General features: G+C 54.5%; 1 protein-coding gene across 1 annotated transcript; it reads left to right on the top strand.

Moving 5' to 3' along the window:
* The first annotated feature begins 464 nt into the window (after positions 1–464).
* COLGALT1 (collagen beta(1-O)galactosyltransferase 1) lies at positions 465–15742 on the top strand. Its single transcript, XM_080928844.1, has 12 exons — positions 465–738; positions 1412–1522; positions 2133–2250; positions 6294–6428; positions 6797–7001; positions 8007–8126; positions 8929–9005; positions 9076–9182; positions 11531–11663; positions 12431–12558; positions 12808–13014; positions 13204–15742. Exons 1-12 carry the CDS (start codon positions 494–496, stop codon positions 13469–13471), a joined length of 1854 nt encoding a protein of 617 aa, XP_080784970.1. The 5' UTR covers positions 465–493; the 3' UTR covers positions 13472–15742.
* The last annotated feature ends 248 nt before the right edge of the window (positions 15743–15990 follow it).

Genomic DNA, 15990 nt, shown 5'->3' with positions numbered 1-15990 from the left:
TTTCATCAAGTCCACAGGGTCTAGACTTTGATCTTTTAGCTCTTTTTTTTTTTTAATGAAAATTTCAAACATGCGCTCAACTTGATAGCCATATGCCCCAAAATCAGCCAAGTTAGCTTGTCATGTCACCCCTCAGAATGAGTACTTTTTTCCAGAAATACCCTGAGTTTTGAGGGCTCCAAAATAGGTAACACTGCCAGGGAGGGGTTCTGTGCCTTTAAGGCAGGAGCCAGGGGCGAGGCTTCCGGAACCGCCCAGCCAGTGACGCCGTGTAACGGGATCGTTGCGGTCGGCGGAAAGCAGCGGTAACTTTTAAAGGCGTGGTCTTGTCACGTCCTCTGCTGGAGGACTCACAGAGCCGCCCGTGGGCCACTTCCCTTTAAGGAGCGTGTCAGAGGTGGGACCTGGATGTGCCCCTCCCGCCACCCGACTCCTTTAAGGCGCGGCCCTAGTCGGCCGGCAGAAAAGCTGCTTAAAGGCGACGCGTGGCGCGATGGCGGCGTTACCCCGCGAGTCGCGCGGGCTGCCGCTGTTGCCGCTGCTCCTCCTGCTGCTGCCTCTGGGCGGTCCGCGCGGTGCTGATGGCTACTTCCCAGAGGAGCGCTGGAGCCCCGAATCCCCGCTACAGGCGCCGCGCGTGCTCATCGCACTACTGGCGCGGAACGCGGCACCCGCGCTGCCCGCCACTCTGGGCGCCTTGGAGCGGCTGCGCCACCCACGGGAGCGCACCGCGCTGTGGTGAGCTATGGGCCCTGGCGGGATTAGGCTGGACTCAAGTTTGTACCCGAGGGACGCGGTTATGCACTTGGTGGGCTTGGCTGTACTATGCAGAGACTCGGTTATGCATCCGAGGAGCTCGGTCTTCTACCTGGGGACTTAAGTTATGTACCCCGGGGATCCGATTACGCACTTGAGGATACTCGGCTCTGTACCCATAGTACTCGGCCTGGTCCCCACTGCAGCTTGGAATCCCAAGCTGCTGCCTCCTCCCCCAGGTACATAGGAATCTATTCTGGGTTGCTGCCAGCCCTCACAACGAGGGCTAGAACCACCCTAGAACCACCCTAGAACCCCTGACTCCTCAGAATAGGCCAAGCTGGTACTTCCAGACCCTTGTAACGAACTCCGCGGTATCCAGATAAGACCCCCGAGGCTAGGGCCAGCATTCCACGCTAACAAAGTCAATGAGTTTATCTCTGTGATGGGGTCTCACACCAATGTGCTTTCCGAACAAGCAGGTTCTGTTCAGCTGTGTAGCATTGATCTGGGCGTCATCTTTCCTGCTCTGCCAGCGATGATGGATGGGCGATAAGGCGTGTAGTATGATGAGTTTTATCCAGGGCATTATAGCTGATGGGTCTGAGCCAGGGTGGGAAACCCCCACATCATCATGTCCTGTCTCTGCTCACAGGGTAGCCACAGATCACAACACTGACAACACTTCAGCCATACTTCGAGAGTGGCTGGTGGCAGTGAAGGGTTTATACCACTCCGTGGAGTGGCGACCGGCAGAGGAACCCAGGTGAGCCTCAAGCCCCGACGGGAGTACCCAAGCTTGGCCAGCTAGGAGCTTGCATGCCCCACTTCCACGTCAGCTTTACCATCAGGTCCCCGGCCTCCCAGCATACCTCTCTCATCATTGTCCTTCGTTCCATTGTCCAACATTGGATACAGCTGCCACACCTTTGTGGCCGAATTCCTTTGTGTCTGGTGGCCACTTACTGCTTTTCCTGGCCTGCAGCCACTCTGCTGCTTAACTTCACGATAAGCCTGTCACTGTGTGGTCCAGACGGGCCTTGCACTTGCCAGCCTCCTGCCTCAGTCTCCCGAGTGCTGGAATCACGGCCATCCATCACCCTGCACTACGAGATCAGACTCAGAGCCCGTAGGACTGTATCCAGTAACGAGTGTGCAAGCTGGATACATGGTGCCCCAGGCGCTCCCCAGCCGTGCACAGCGTGGTCGTCTAGACCCTTGCATATGCTGGGCTGGCATTCAGGCCCCTGTGCCATGCTCTATAGAGGCTTTCAGATCCACTTGCTTGCCTCCTCCTCTGTGAAGCCCCCTACAGCTGTGCTCTCTGGGCCCCCATGGTGCCCCGTGATGTCTATACCACAGCTGTTCCTTTGCAGCTCCTACCCAGACGAAGAGGGCCCCAAACACTGGTCTGATTCCCGCTACAAGCATGTCATGAAATTGCGCCAAGCAGCCTTGAAGTCAGCTAGAGACATGTGGGCTGACTACATTCTGGTGAGCCTCTGAGTTGGGGAGTCCTAATTATCTGTTGAGAGGACAGAACGGGTGGAGCTACTAGTAACCCATTTTCAGAAGGGTAAACTGAGGGTCAGAAAGGAAAGGGGAAGCTAGGTGGTGAGTACACCTTTAATCCCAGTATTCAGGAGGCAGAGGCAGGGGGACCTTTGAATTTGAGGCCAGCCTGTTGTACACAGCGAGTTTCAGGACAACCTGGTCTACACAGAGAAACTCTGTCATGAAAGACCAGGAAAAAAAAAGGAGGGGGTTGTGGTTATAGCTCTTTGTGTGGCTTGCTAAGCATACTTGAGGCCTTGGGTCCCACCCAGGCCCCAATTACAGAACAAGTGGGCCTTTGTATCCCCATTCAGGCAGGGTACTAGAGTGTATTTTTTAAAAAAATACCTGTTTTAAAACAAAGTTATTTATTTGTGTGTGAGGGGCAGTGGAGATCAGATGTCAGGCTGTAGGAGTTACTTTTCCCCTTCCACTAGGTGGGTCCTAGGGATTGAGTTTTTGTAGTTTACTTTCGATCAGCAAGGGTCACAAGCTGGGTGGGTGTAAGTGACAAGTTCCTGCTGGGTCTGACCTCCACTTCCTGTTCCCTGGCCTACAGTGGCCTACAGTGGCCTTTAAGGAGGAAGCATCTGGAGTGCCCCAAGGTGACCTAGCTCCAGGAATCTTGAGGCAGGAGGATGGAGAATTACATGCCAGTCTAGGTGACAAAGCAAGACTGTCCTGAACCTGTGATGGGGCTGGAGCTGTCTGTTCTTACAGGGGACCCAGAATGAGCTCACAACCGTCTGTAACCCCAGGTCCTAGGGGATCTAATGCCCCCTTCTGGCCTGTGCGGGCACTGCAGCCGCATGCTGGTGCTGGTGTATCCGCTAGTGCAGTTTAAAGAAATCTTTTTATAAGATGACTATTTACTTATTTGGAGACAGAGTTTCTCTATATAGCCTTGGCTGTCACGGAACTCCCCATGCAGACTAGGCTGGCCTTGAACTCAGAGATTCACCTGCCTCCTGAATTCTAGGATTAAAGGTGACAGCTATCACACCCAGCAAGATTTGTATATTTTAAATTTCTGTTTATGGGTGTTTTGCCTGTGTGACAGTCTGCACCACATAGGTGCCTGGTGCCTGCAGGGGTCAGAGTAGGGCTTTGGATGCCCTCGAACCCTGGTTGCAGATGGTTGTGAACCACCATGTGGATCCTGGGAGAACCCGGGTCATCCGCAAGGACAGCCAGTGCTGTTGACTAACAAGCCATCAGTGAAGTGTGTGTGTGTGTGTGTGTGTGTGTGTGTGTGTGTACGACATCAGGCTGGGTATTCAGGGGACCCTGAACCCTGTCCTGACCAGCCTAGGGCTGCTTTGCCCAGTGGTGGAGTCAGTCTGGCTTGTAGCATGGTCCACAGCTATTGCTGGGTCCTGAGGGCTACAGGTGGATTTCCAGGTCTCCCCGGTTTCCTTCACTGACCCGTTGACTGACAGCTTTCTGTAAATCCTGGCTGTGTAACTGTTGCTAGCCTGGAACTCGTGGATCTCCTGCCTCAGCCTCTCAGGTACTGAGGTGACTGTCATGAGTCCACTCACTTTAACGTGGCTGTCCTTGTGCAAGTGCTAAGAGGAACCCAGGTCTCCTGGGCAGGGCAGGGTTGGATCGCTGCTGCGGAGCGGTGCTCTAGCTCCGCTCACGTGTCTGCGTGGTCTTAGCCTCATGGTTCAGCATAGGTGTCGGACCCTCACACCCCTCACACCCAGGATGGTGCCACAGGAGGGACTCGGGGTGTGGAGGCAGGTAGTGCCCAGCAGTGCACACTCAGGAGTGTTAGGTGCAGGGCGGGCCGCGTCAGCCTGAAGTTTTTCTGCAGTTCCATCCTCACTGTCACGGGCAGCAGCCTTACCTTGTTTTCGTCTCTTGGTTACATTGATTTGTTTGTGGGTTGTCACGCACAGTTCTAACCTTGAGGAAACTGGAGGACAACTCAGGTCATCAGGCTGGGCAGAACCTCCTGCTGGGAGCTCGACTGAACGTTGCCTGGGATGGGGGAGTCGGGCGACTTTAGCCTGGGGAGGCACGGAGACTCCAGGAGGAAGGTGGACCCAGCTCCTTAGCCCATTTTACAGATGAGAAAGTAGATGCTCACGGTAGGAAGAGAGATGTGATATGAAGCTAGAAGCACAGGAAGCTTTGTGGAGCCTTGTGGAGCAGATGCCGTGTCCCGTCTCCTGCTTTCTTTTATAGTTTTCACAGTGCCCCCTCTGCCAGCCTGGCTGGAGGTCACCCTGATGGTAATGGCTTCTAATGCAAACTTATATTTTTGGTACTAGGGGACTTCGGAGCACAGCACTGGAGCATGAAATCTCTTCTTTGGTGCTTTAAGTTTTTAATGTAATTTCTATTGTGTAGCCCCAGTTTACCTGGAACTTGCTCTGTAGACCAGGCTAGCCTCAAACTGGAGATCTGCCTGCCTCTGCCTTCCAGCAGGTATGCGCCATCACACTAGGCTATCTGTTTGTCTGTCTGTCTGTCTGTCTATCATCTATTTTTGTTTTGTTTTGAGATAGGGTTTTCTAGTGTGGCCCTGAGTATTGTGGAACTTGCTCTGTAGACCAGGCTGGCCTCTAACTCACAGAGATCCCCCTGCCTCTGCCTCCTGAGTGCGCCATCACCGCCCCACTAAGGTTTACTTGAGCTGCAGTTTACCTGACACCAAATCAACCTTTTCCTGTGCGCAGTTCTGCAACACTTAGCCATCACAAGGTCCAACAATCATCTCTTTAGAACATTCCACCCCTGGATTACCGTCTGCCCTCCCTCACCAGTCCCTGGCAACTTCCAGGCTGCTTGCCTCCTGCAGACAGACCTCTTCCTGCCCTGGAGCCACACGCTGTGTCTCAGGACACTGCCTCTCAGTGTCATCTCTTTATAGTGTGACGGCCCGTGTTAGCGGCTGGGCAGTGCTCCGAATGGTCGGCCTCCCCTTCTCCGCCCAGCAGCGTTTGTACATTTCACCCTTTGATGACGGGTGCCATGTTTGAACCCCTGCCTTCTGTTCTTTGAGGTTCATTTCCCAGGAATGAAGGTTAGACTGTCTTTCTCTAACTTGGGGGTTAGCGGGGGCGTTGCCAGGCTGCCTGGGCTCACACCTGGTTCCAGTGTTTCCAGGGACTAGGCAGGGTTAGCACTTACCCCAAAGCTCCCCAGAGGCATGAGGCCTCCTCAGCTGGACACACCACGAAGCCATGGAGACAGAGAGACCTTGTCTGTCACCATGGCCCTGGGTGACAGAGGTGCAAATGGCAGTTGACCCCAGTGTTCTAAAAACTACACATGGGCAATGGAAGGTGGGTCTGTGGCCGGAACCATAGAAAAGGCCATGTTTGTCCCCGGTGCAGGCTGAGTCCAGATGTGGGGTCCGGCGTGTAGTACTTGCATGTGTGTTGTGAGACGTGTGACTCCCCTGTCACTTGCAGTACACCAGGTGACAGAACACTGGAGTGGAGGCAGACTGGCTAATGGCCAGGGTTTTCTTTTAAAATAATAATAGAAAACCTTATTGATTTCTGAGTCACTCCTGAGTCAGAGTCGCACTGAAGCTGGTAGCCACTGGCTTGTCTCCTGTGTCCGTATCCACAGCTGGGAGGCTGGTGGGCAGGACAGCTTCCTGTGGCTGCTGTGGTGTGTGGCTCAGGCCCCCCACTGAGATACGCCCGAGCTTCCTTCTGTTCTTTTTACCACTACTATTTTCCGTGTATAAGTGCACGTATGTTTTTACTGCACGCATGTCTATGTACCACATATCTGCCCTGGTGCCCGTGGAGGCCAGAAGAGGGTACTGGATTCACCTAGAACTAGAGATTGTTGTGAGCTGCCATTTTGGTGCTGGAAACTGAACCTGGGGCCCCTGCAAGAGCAGCCAGTGTCTTACTCACTAAACCCCCACAGAGGCATTCAGAGGACTCAGGTTGCTGGGACAGCCGTGCCTCTCCACGTGGGCCTGGTCAGGTTGCCAACAGGTGAACCTTTTGCAGTTTGTGGACAGTGACAACTTGATCACCAACCCTGACACTCTGAGCCTGCTCATCGCTGAGAACAAGACAGTGGTGGCCCCCATGCTGGACTCCCGAGCGGCATACTCCAACTTCTGGTGTGGGATGACTTCACAGGTACCGTGGGAAGTGGGCAGACGGAGCACCTGACACACACCGTCAGGGCATTCCTCAGACAGGCAGCAGAACAGGGTCTGCAAGTGTCCCCAACTTCTTCCTTAGTGAGGTTGAAGCAGGAACAGAGAGAGACAGAGAGACTGGCCCAAATTCACATGGGAGACAGCAGTGTATGTGGGGGGTGGCACTTCAGGCACGGCTTAATAAGGTAACCCAGCCATGTCTGCTACGTGGCTCTTGGGATGCCTCTTGTGGCTGGATGTAGCCATCACAGTGTATCCCCATTCTTGCCTCTGAAGCTTTTACACTTGCTGCTGTGTAAAAGTGTAAAAAGTGCCCCCTGACTGTGCCTCCCTATCTTCCTGCAGGGCTACTACAAGCGCACCCCTGCCTACATCCCCATCCGTAAGCGAGACCGCAGGGGCTGCTTTGCAGTTCCCATGGTGCACTCCACCTTCCTCATTGACCTGCGGAAGACGGCGTCCAGGAACCTGGCCTTCTACCCACCACACCCGGACTACACCTGGTCTTTTGACGACATCATCGTCTTCGCCTTCTCCTGTAAACAGGCAGGTGAGTGAGGCCGGGCATGGGACGGTGGTGTGGTCTCCACACTGAGCAAGTCCAAGGAACAGCCGGGCCGCAGGCAGGGAGGTCCGGCTGTGCTCCTAGACCCGACGTCTGCAGCACGGCTGCTTTGTCAGCCTTACCCCGAAGCTCAAGACCTGTTGGTCATCAGGTGTGGTCGTTCATGCCTGTCATCCTGGGATTTGAGAGGCTGAGAAAGGAGGACGGTTAAGTTTGTGACACACAGGGTAAGATCCTAAGTAACAGAAAGGGGGTTGATGGATATCACATTTCCCAATGTGTGTGCGTGCATGCACGAGCGTGTTCCTCTGAAGGTGAGTGAGGACTAGAGGTCATAGTCAGGAGTCCTCCTCTGCAGTGTGTTATTACTTGTGCACACACCAGGGCACACTTGTGAAGTCAGTGGACACTTTGCAGGAGTCAGATCTTCCTTCCACTGTGGGTTCCAGGGATCAAACTCAGGCCTTCAGGCTTTGGCGAGTTCCTTTACCCACCGAATCATCTCAGTGGCCGAGGAGGAATTGTGCACGTAATGTTTTCCATTTACTACATGGAGCTAAAGCTAGAGTGTGGATTGTGAGGGAGGCGGGAGACAGCAGGGCAGGTGTTCTCAGGGAGAGAACTCACAGGGCACGGTCTGCTCACCTTTAGTCCCAGCATCAGAAGGCAGAGGCAGGTTGATCTCTGAGTTTGAGCCAGCCTGGACTACAGAGTGAGTTTCAGCGCAGCCTGAGCTACACAGAGAGTCCTGGCTCACCTGCAGGCTATTCTGTACCAGAGTTTAGCACACCGACTGCTGAGGTCTGGTCTCGTTTCTGCTTTGGAGCACCTGTAAAGCAAAATCAGTTTTTATATTTGTGAATGACCAAAACCTGAACTGAAGACCAGTGGTGGTTCGTCTGAGACGCCGCCCAGGCTGGGCCTGCAGCTCACCAGCCCCAGCCTCCATTCCGAGGGTGTGCGACACTGACTTCTCATCCCCACACTCAGACGTGCAAATGTACGTGTGCAATAAGGAGGTGTACGGCTTCCTGCCCGTGCCGTTGCGTGCGCACAGCAGCCTGCAGGACGAGGCAGAGAGCTTCATGCACGTGCAGCTGGAGGTCATGGGTGAGTCTCCTGGGTCCCTGGCCTCACCATCTTGCATGCATCCTAAGAACCAATTGGGTACTGTTGGGTGGCAGTCCCTGTGTGTGGCGTGTGACTGAGCGAGACTGTAGTCCCTGCCATTGGGGAGTTGTGTATTGGTCACAGGGTCAGCTGTCACCCTAGCGGATACCACTGTGCTCTTGTGTGCCTGTGCCCTCTGTGTCCCCACAGCACTGGGAGAACTGAAACATGAGCTTCTGTCTGTGACGCTGCCTGTGAATTTGGGAGTCTGGGGCCAAGGGATGGCGGGTTGAGAACCCAGCCAAAAAGACTGATCCTGTCTTGCAGCAAAGTTATTCTGTTGCCGAGGGCTGGGACACCCGTATAGCTTTTAGGGAGTCACATTGGAGGGACAGCAGCCAGTGTGAGCCTCCCTGCATTGGGTAAAGCTGAGAGGCCTGCTGAAGGCATCACACATGCACTGCTGGGATAATGCCCTGTAGCTGTTGAGCACCTTATGTTTACCTGTGCTGGGTTCTGGGTGTGCAGTGTGAGCAGACAGAGTCCCATCACTCCCAGGATGTTAGAGGAGTTAGAAAAGCAGGGACAGTGTCCTGATGGCCAAAGCCCTACACTGGGCCAGAGGAGCCTGACCAATCAGAGACCTGGAGGCTGCACCTGCCTGGGCGGGCACAGCTGAGATCTGAGTTGCTGTGGGCAGGAATGTGGGGGGGCAAAGGTCCTGGGGCGTAGCTCAGTCATACTGGGAGCTGGGAGAAGGTGGCATCTGGTACCCCAGTGACCCCTGCTCTCTTGCCCTCAGTGAAGCATCCACCAGTACAGTTCTCCCGATTCATCTCAGCACCCAGCAAGACTGCAGACAAGATGGGCTTCGATGAGGTGAGCTGGGGCCTCCTGGGTTGGAGGAAGCAGCCGGCCCGACCCCGCCTTACTGAGGCTGTGGCCACAGGTCTTCATGATCAACCTGAAGCGGAGGCAGGACCGGCGAGAGCGCATGCTGCGGGCACTGCACGAACAGGAGATTGACTGCCGGTTGGTGGAGGCTGTGGACGGCAAGTGCGTATTCTGTGTGTGTGTGTGTGTGTGTGTGTGTGTGTGTGTGCACATGCATGCGTGTGTGTTCTGTGTGAGTGCATGTGCCTGTGGTGTGTATGTTTGTGCCAGTATATGTGAATGTTCATGTGTGTGTGCATGTGTGTGTGGTCACTTGCATTTCTCTGTGTGCCTGTGTATGTATCCTCCTCCCCATCTTCAACTTCTTCCCTATCCTCCTCTCTTTTCCCTACTCCTTATTCTCCTCCTATCCCTCTGCTTTCCTCCCAATTCCCATTGCTTTTCTCCTCATCCTTGCCCTGCTCACCAGCCTCCCCATCCTCCTCACTCTCCTCCCCATCCTCCCCATCCTCCCCATCCTCCTCACCATCCTCCCCATCCTCCCCATCCTCCTCATCATCCTCCCCACCCTCCCCATCCTCCTCACCATCCTCCCCACCCTCCCCATCCTCCTCACCATCCTCCCCATCCTCCCCATCCTCCTCACTCTCTCCTCCCCATCACCCTCTCCATCCTCCCCATCCTTCTCACTCTCCTCCCCATCACCCTCTCCATCCTCCCCATCCTTCTCACTCTCCTCCCCATCACCCTCTCCATCCTCCCCATCCTTCTCACTCTCCTCCCCATCACCCTCTCCATCCTCCCCATCCTCCTCACCATCCTCCCCATCCTCCCCATCCTCCTCACTCTCCTCCCCACCCTCCCCATCCTCCTCACTCTCCTCCCCATCCTCCCCATCCTCCTCCCCATCCTCCCCATCCTTCCCATCCTCATCACCATCCTCCCCATCCTCCTCCCCATCCTCCCCATCCTCCCCACTCTCCTCCCCATCCTTCCCACTCTTCTCCCCATCCTCCCCATCCTCCCCACTCTCCTCCCCATCCTCCCCATCCTCCCCATCCTCCCCACTCTCCTCCCCATCCTCCTCACCATCCTCCCCATCCTCCTCACTCTCCTCCTCACCATCCTCCCCACCCTCCCCATCCTCCTCACTCTCCTCCCCATCACCCTCTCCATCCTCCCCATCCTCCTCACTCTCCTCCCCATCCTCCCCATCCTCCTCACCATCCTCCCCATCCTTCTCACTCTCCTCCCCATCACCCTCTCCATCCTCTCCATCCTTCCTGTCCTCTTCACTCTCCCTACCCTCCCCATCCTTCTCACTCTCCTCCCCATCCTCCCCACTCTCCTCCCCATCCTCATCACCATCCTCCCCATCCTCCTCCCCATCCTCCCCATCCTCCCCACTCTCCTCCCCATCCTTCCCACTCTCCTCCCCACCCTCCCCATCCTCCTCACTCTCCTCCCCACCCTCCCCAACCTCCCCATCCTCCTCCCCATCCTCCCCATCCTCCCCATCCTCATCACCATCCTCCCCATCCTCCTCCCCATCCTCCCCACTCTCCTCCCCATCCTTCCCACTCTTCTCCCCATCCTCCCCACTCTCCTCCCCATCCTCCCCACTCTCCTCCCCATCCTCCCCACTCTCCTCCCCATCCTCCTCACCATCCTCCCCATCCTCCTCACTCTCCTCCTCACCATCCTCCCCACCCTCCCCATCCTCCTCACTCTCCTCCCCATCACCCTCTCCATCCTCCCCATCCTCCTCACTCTCCTCCCCATCTTCCCCATCCTCCTCACCATCCTCCCCATCCTCCTCACTCTCCTCCCCATCACCCTCTCCATCCTCTTCATCCTTCCTGTCCTCTTCACTCTCCCTACCCTCCCCATCCTTCTCACTCTCCTCCCCATCCTCCCCACTCTCCTCCCCATCCTCCCCACTCTCCTCCCCATCCTCCCCATCCTCCTCCCCATCCTCCCCATCCTCCCCATCCTCCCCATCCTCCTCCCCATCCTCCCCATCCTCCTCACTCTCCTCCCCATCCTCCCCATCCTCCTCCCCATCCTCCCCATCCTTCTCACTCTCCTCCCCATCCTCCCCATCCTCCCCACTCTCCTCCCCATCCTCCCCATCCTTCTCCCCATCCTCCCCATCCTCCTCACTCTCCTCCCCATCCTCCTCACTCTCCTCCCCATCCTCCCCATTCTCCTCCCCATCCTCCCCATCCTCCTCACTCTCCTCCCCATCCTCCCCATCCTCCTCCCCATCCTCCCCATCCTTCTCACTCTCCTCCCCATCCTCCCCACTCTCCTCCCCATCCTCCCCATCCTCCTCCCCATCCTCCCCATCCTCCCCACTCTCCTCTCCATCCTCCCCATCCTCCCAACCACTCTCTCCATCCTCCCCATCCTTCCTATCTTGCTCTCCTTCCCCTCCTCCTCGCTCTCCTGACTGTCCTTGTCCTCCTTCTCTTTTTGCTACCATTCTCCTCCCTCTGGTATCCCCACAGAGCCATGAACACCAGCCAAGTGGAAGCCATGGGCATCCAGATGCTGCCTGGCTACCGAGACCCCTACCATGGGCGGCCACTAACTAAGGGAGAGCTGGGCTGCTTTCTCAGCCACTACAACATCTGGAAGGAGGTGGGTGTCTGGAATGAGGGAAGCTCGACCCACAGTCCCTGGTTTCACAGACTGGGTCAGGTCCAGAGTCCCAGGGAGGAACTATGGTCCCCATGCTACCACCAGCCACCAGCGGCAGAATCTGTGGCAACATTTTGGTGTCTGTTGCATGAACTGTCCTCACATTGGCCCTGATAGACTTGATTGGGGCAACCACTGCCTTGGCATTGTCAAGATGTGAAAGTGGGCCTGGGGAGTGAGGGGGCCAGGTAAAGTCTGGGGATACGATCCCTAAGTGAGACCTGCTTGTCCTGCAATCTGACTCTGTTCACTATTTATTCAAGTGATAGCTCTGGCCTTAATATCACTGGACAACAGATGATGTACCATGATGTCATATAAGAACCATATTTGGAACCTGCAAATGAGGTTGATGGGTGGAAGTAGGGCAGCTAACTGCCCAAGGTGATGGGTTGCTCATGTGAGCTAACCTTTCCTAAAGTTCCTCATGGCCATTCTGTTAGCTTCATGGGTTCACAGTGAAGCCTCCTAGACTGGGGGCATTGCCCAAGGAGGAAGGGTAAGAGGAGCCTGCTTGTTGCCAAGAGGAAGGCTTCTTAGAATCACAGGGTAAACACAGGCAGAGATTCTAGGCAGGAAAAGCCCAAGTGGACAGGTGTGAGAAGAATGACATGGTGGGCAGATGGTGCATGTGGGAGGTTGGGATGCTTCTTAGAAAGCAGCTCTGGAGCTAGGTCTTCTTGACTCAGAGTGGCACCTTCCCTCAGGTAGTTGACCGGGGACTACAGAAATCACTAGTTTTTGAGGATGATCTGCGTTTTGAGATCTTCTTCAAGAGACGTCTGATGAACCTCATGCAAGATGTGGAGCGTGAGGGGCTGGACTGGGACCTCATGTGAGTGAAGTTGGCAGAAGGGTTGGGGATGGAACACTAGCCTCGGTACTGCCCCAGGCATGACCAGGGCTCAGGGGCAAAGCTTGGAGCTTAAGGGCAAAGGGAGCCTGGAAGAATGTCAGAGCTCTGCTGTCTGTCAGGTTGACTTGGCTTCTGCCCAATTTCCCTGTGCTTAGCCCTTGTCTTATCTCTGTGTAGCATTTTCTGGCAGGTGAGGGCATGTAACAAGTCTCTGATTCTCCACCCCAGCTACGTGGGCCGGAAGCGCATGCAGGTGGAGCACCCTGAAAAAGCTGTGCCTCGTGTAAGGAACCTAGTAGAGGCTGATTACTCCTATTGGACGCTAGCCTATGTAATCTCCCTGCAAGGTGCACAGAAGTTGCTCGCTGCCAAGCCACTGTCCAAAATGCTACCTGTTGATGAGTTTCTGCCTGTCATGTTTGACAAGCACCCAATGTAAGGAGGCCATAAAGGGGTATTTGAGGGGGTTGGATGGCATGCTGGAGTCTTTGAGTACTGGAAGATCAGGGAAGGGGACTACTGGGCTCTGGTACTAGGGATGGTGGGTGAATCCTAGGGGACTCAAAGAGTCTCTTTTTAGATCATTGGTCTCCATCTCTCCTGTGTCTCTCCTGTCTCCCACAGGTCAGAATACAAGAATCACTTCTCTCCCCGCAACCTGCGTGCCTTCTCCGTGGAGCCCCTCCTTATCTACCCTACACATTACACAGGGGATGACGGCTATGTGAGTGACACCGAGACCTCAGTTGTGTGGAATAATGAGCAGGTCAAGACCGACTGGGACCGAGCCAAGTCCCAGAAGATGCGGGAACAGCAAGCACTGAGCCGTGAGGCCAAGAACTCAGGTGTGCTCCAGTCTCCACTGGACAGCACTGCCCGGGACGAGCTCTGAGGCAACTGCCACATACCTAAACTGTGCTTGCCTGGGACTATAGGGCCACTTAGGCAGACAACCAAGGGCTCCACAAGCACAGAGGTCTCCATGTCTTCTTGTATAGCAGCCACTTGCACACAGGCAGCATGTATGGAGTACTTACTGTGTGCTGGAAACAGAGCTGGCCATCAGGAGCTTGGGCAGGAAGAAGCACAGTCTGTTGAGTCCACCATGAAGGAAGTTTTCTTGTCAGAGCGGTGAAAGAGGCATGATTCCCCCTTGTCAGCGATTGATACGATCATCAGGTTTTTATTGTTCAGACTGAATCAGGTATTTTTTAAAGCTGTTTGGATGTTTATCAAAAACTTACTGCATGTTAGGCACCATTCTTAGCACTGAGAATACTGAAGTAAGAAAAATCAATATACCAAGCAGCTGCTATATGCCAGTTCTTAGGAAACACTGATAAGTTGAGTGTCTACTGTGTGTCACTCAGTAGGTGCTGGGAGTGGAGGTCCCAATGGTGCTTATCTTTATATTGGGCATGATGTGTTTACAGTGGAAACAGTATTATTGACCCTGTGTGCTAGGCTACACGCTGAGTACAATGGCAGAGTTTGAACGGAATTTAACAAGCATTTACTGATTACCTAGTGTGTTAGGCCTCAGACTCCCAGTTGGGTTGAGAAATAGCCACCCTTCGACCTGTCTGCCAGAGGGCACTGCTTCCTGTGTCCAGATGGGAGAATTGTTCTCCTTCCCTTGGTTGACTGCTGGGTTTCAGGATATTCATGACCAAGCGAGCCCCCTTGGAGAGGGTGCAGGTGGCGGCTGGGTCTCTCTTGCCCACCCCTGGTTTCCAGAGCTTCTCTCTGCCTTTGTGTCTCAGGTGTCCCTTGGCTGCTCATGTTTTTGTGGCCTTGAGAGGCCTAGCTACATTGGGGTGCTCCTCTTGTCCTGGGCAATGTTTTCTAGCAGGCCGGGGGGGGGGGTTGCTGTGCCTTCAAAGCCAAATTGAATGTCAGTCAGTCAGCAGGTGCCACCTCCTGGGGATGGCTGCTTGCCCGCTCAGGTCTTGGTTGTTTGTATTAAATCCTTCTCATTGACTTTCACTGAAGTCTCTGGTCTTGGTGCCCATGTCCCTGCCAGTCAAGATGGGGAGACAGTAGGGCTTGCAGGTCCGCTTTGTTCAGACCACCAGGCACTTAAGGGAGTGCAGGTGTGGGTATTTTGGGAATCCTGTGCCTCTACCCCTCAAAGCCAGTGTGGGAGAATCTGATAGAGAGACGGCACAGGATCTTATGGCCGCCATCACAGCCTGCCTTCCTATGGAAACAGACTCCACAATACTTGTTCGGGAAGGAGCCGACCAGGAGCTAACAGTGAGCAGACACTGTGGACAGAGAGACTGGGTTGCTATTTTAGTTCCTGTGTGATGAAGCAGGCCAAAAGCAGCTTGAAGGTGAACTCAAGGTCAGAGTTATGAGGAAGCTGCTGACTGGCTAGCTCTGGTTTCTGCTCAGGTCAAGTTCACCTGCTTAGGAATGTTCCACAATGTGGACTCTCGGTGTCAGTCATCAATCAAGATGTCCTGGAGACGAGGCCACTGGCATGATGTCGGTGAGCCCTGAGGAGAGATGACTCTCAGGTGTGTGGAGCTGACAGCTGGAAATGAGACAGACCTTCCTGTATCCAGATACTAGCGTTTTCTGGATCAAGTTTACCAGCTCCCAGGATCACAGGGCTCTGTCCTGGGAGTGCAGGGGTGGTTCTCATGCTAAGGTCCTGTTCTCTAATTGGTTCTTGATCTATCAGTAAAGATGCCATGGGCCAATTGCTGGGTAGAAGGAATAGGTGGGACTTTCGGGTTCCTGCAGGCAGGCTAGCAGATGAAAGGAGAGAAAAGGAATTTTCACCATGCTTCAGAGGGAGAAAAGCCAACCAGCCATGTGAGATCTCAGGCTAAGCAGCCAAGCTGCTTCTGCAGGTGGGAGGTGGATGCCGTTGAGCTGGGACTGAGGTTGAGTGCAGATTTAGCCCACTGAGCTGGGGGACTGGGATGGCCAGCTAGCCAAGGTAGAATGGAGTCGCCCAGCAGTTGTGGCAAAAAGATAAGTTAAAATTGAACAACTGTGTGTCTGTTTTTCATCCACAGATCCAATATTCTGGGTGGGGCTGGTAGTGTGGCCCATTTCTAGAGTTTAGGCGGGGTAGCAAAAGCTACTCACTACATGGGAGCATAGACAAATGGTATGTGACCAGTGTGGACAATCTGACTGGACAGCTCCTACCACACTGAGAGTCATCAGATTGTCCCAGGGTCTCCTCTGTACACTCTAGAACTATGTCACTCAATGGCCTAAGTTTACAGGGTCCTTCTCTAACATTGTGAAGGACCCCACTTAATATGTACAAACCATTTTCTAGGGTCTCATGTAGCCTAAGCCGACCAACTATGTGACCATCTTTCTGCCTCTACCTCCCAGGGCTTGATGACAGGCAAGCACTTGTCTGGTTCAGGGTGCACGGCACAGAGC

The sequence above is a fragment of the Micromys minutus genome, assembly GCF_963924665.1.
Source record: "Micromys minutus genome assembly, chromosome: 14".
Classification (NCBI taxonomy): Eukaryota; Metazoa; Chordata; class Mammalia; order Rodentia; family Muridae; genus Micromys; species Micromys minutus.
Note: the sequence above shows the minus strand (reverse complement) of the source record. Positions and strands in the feature narration are given on the sequence as shown.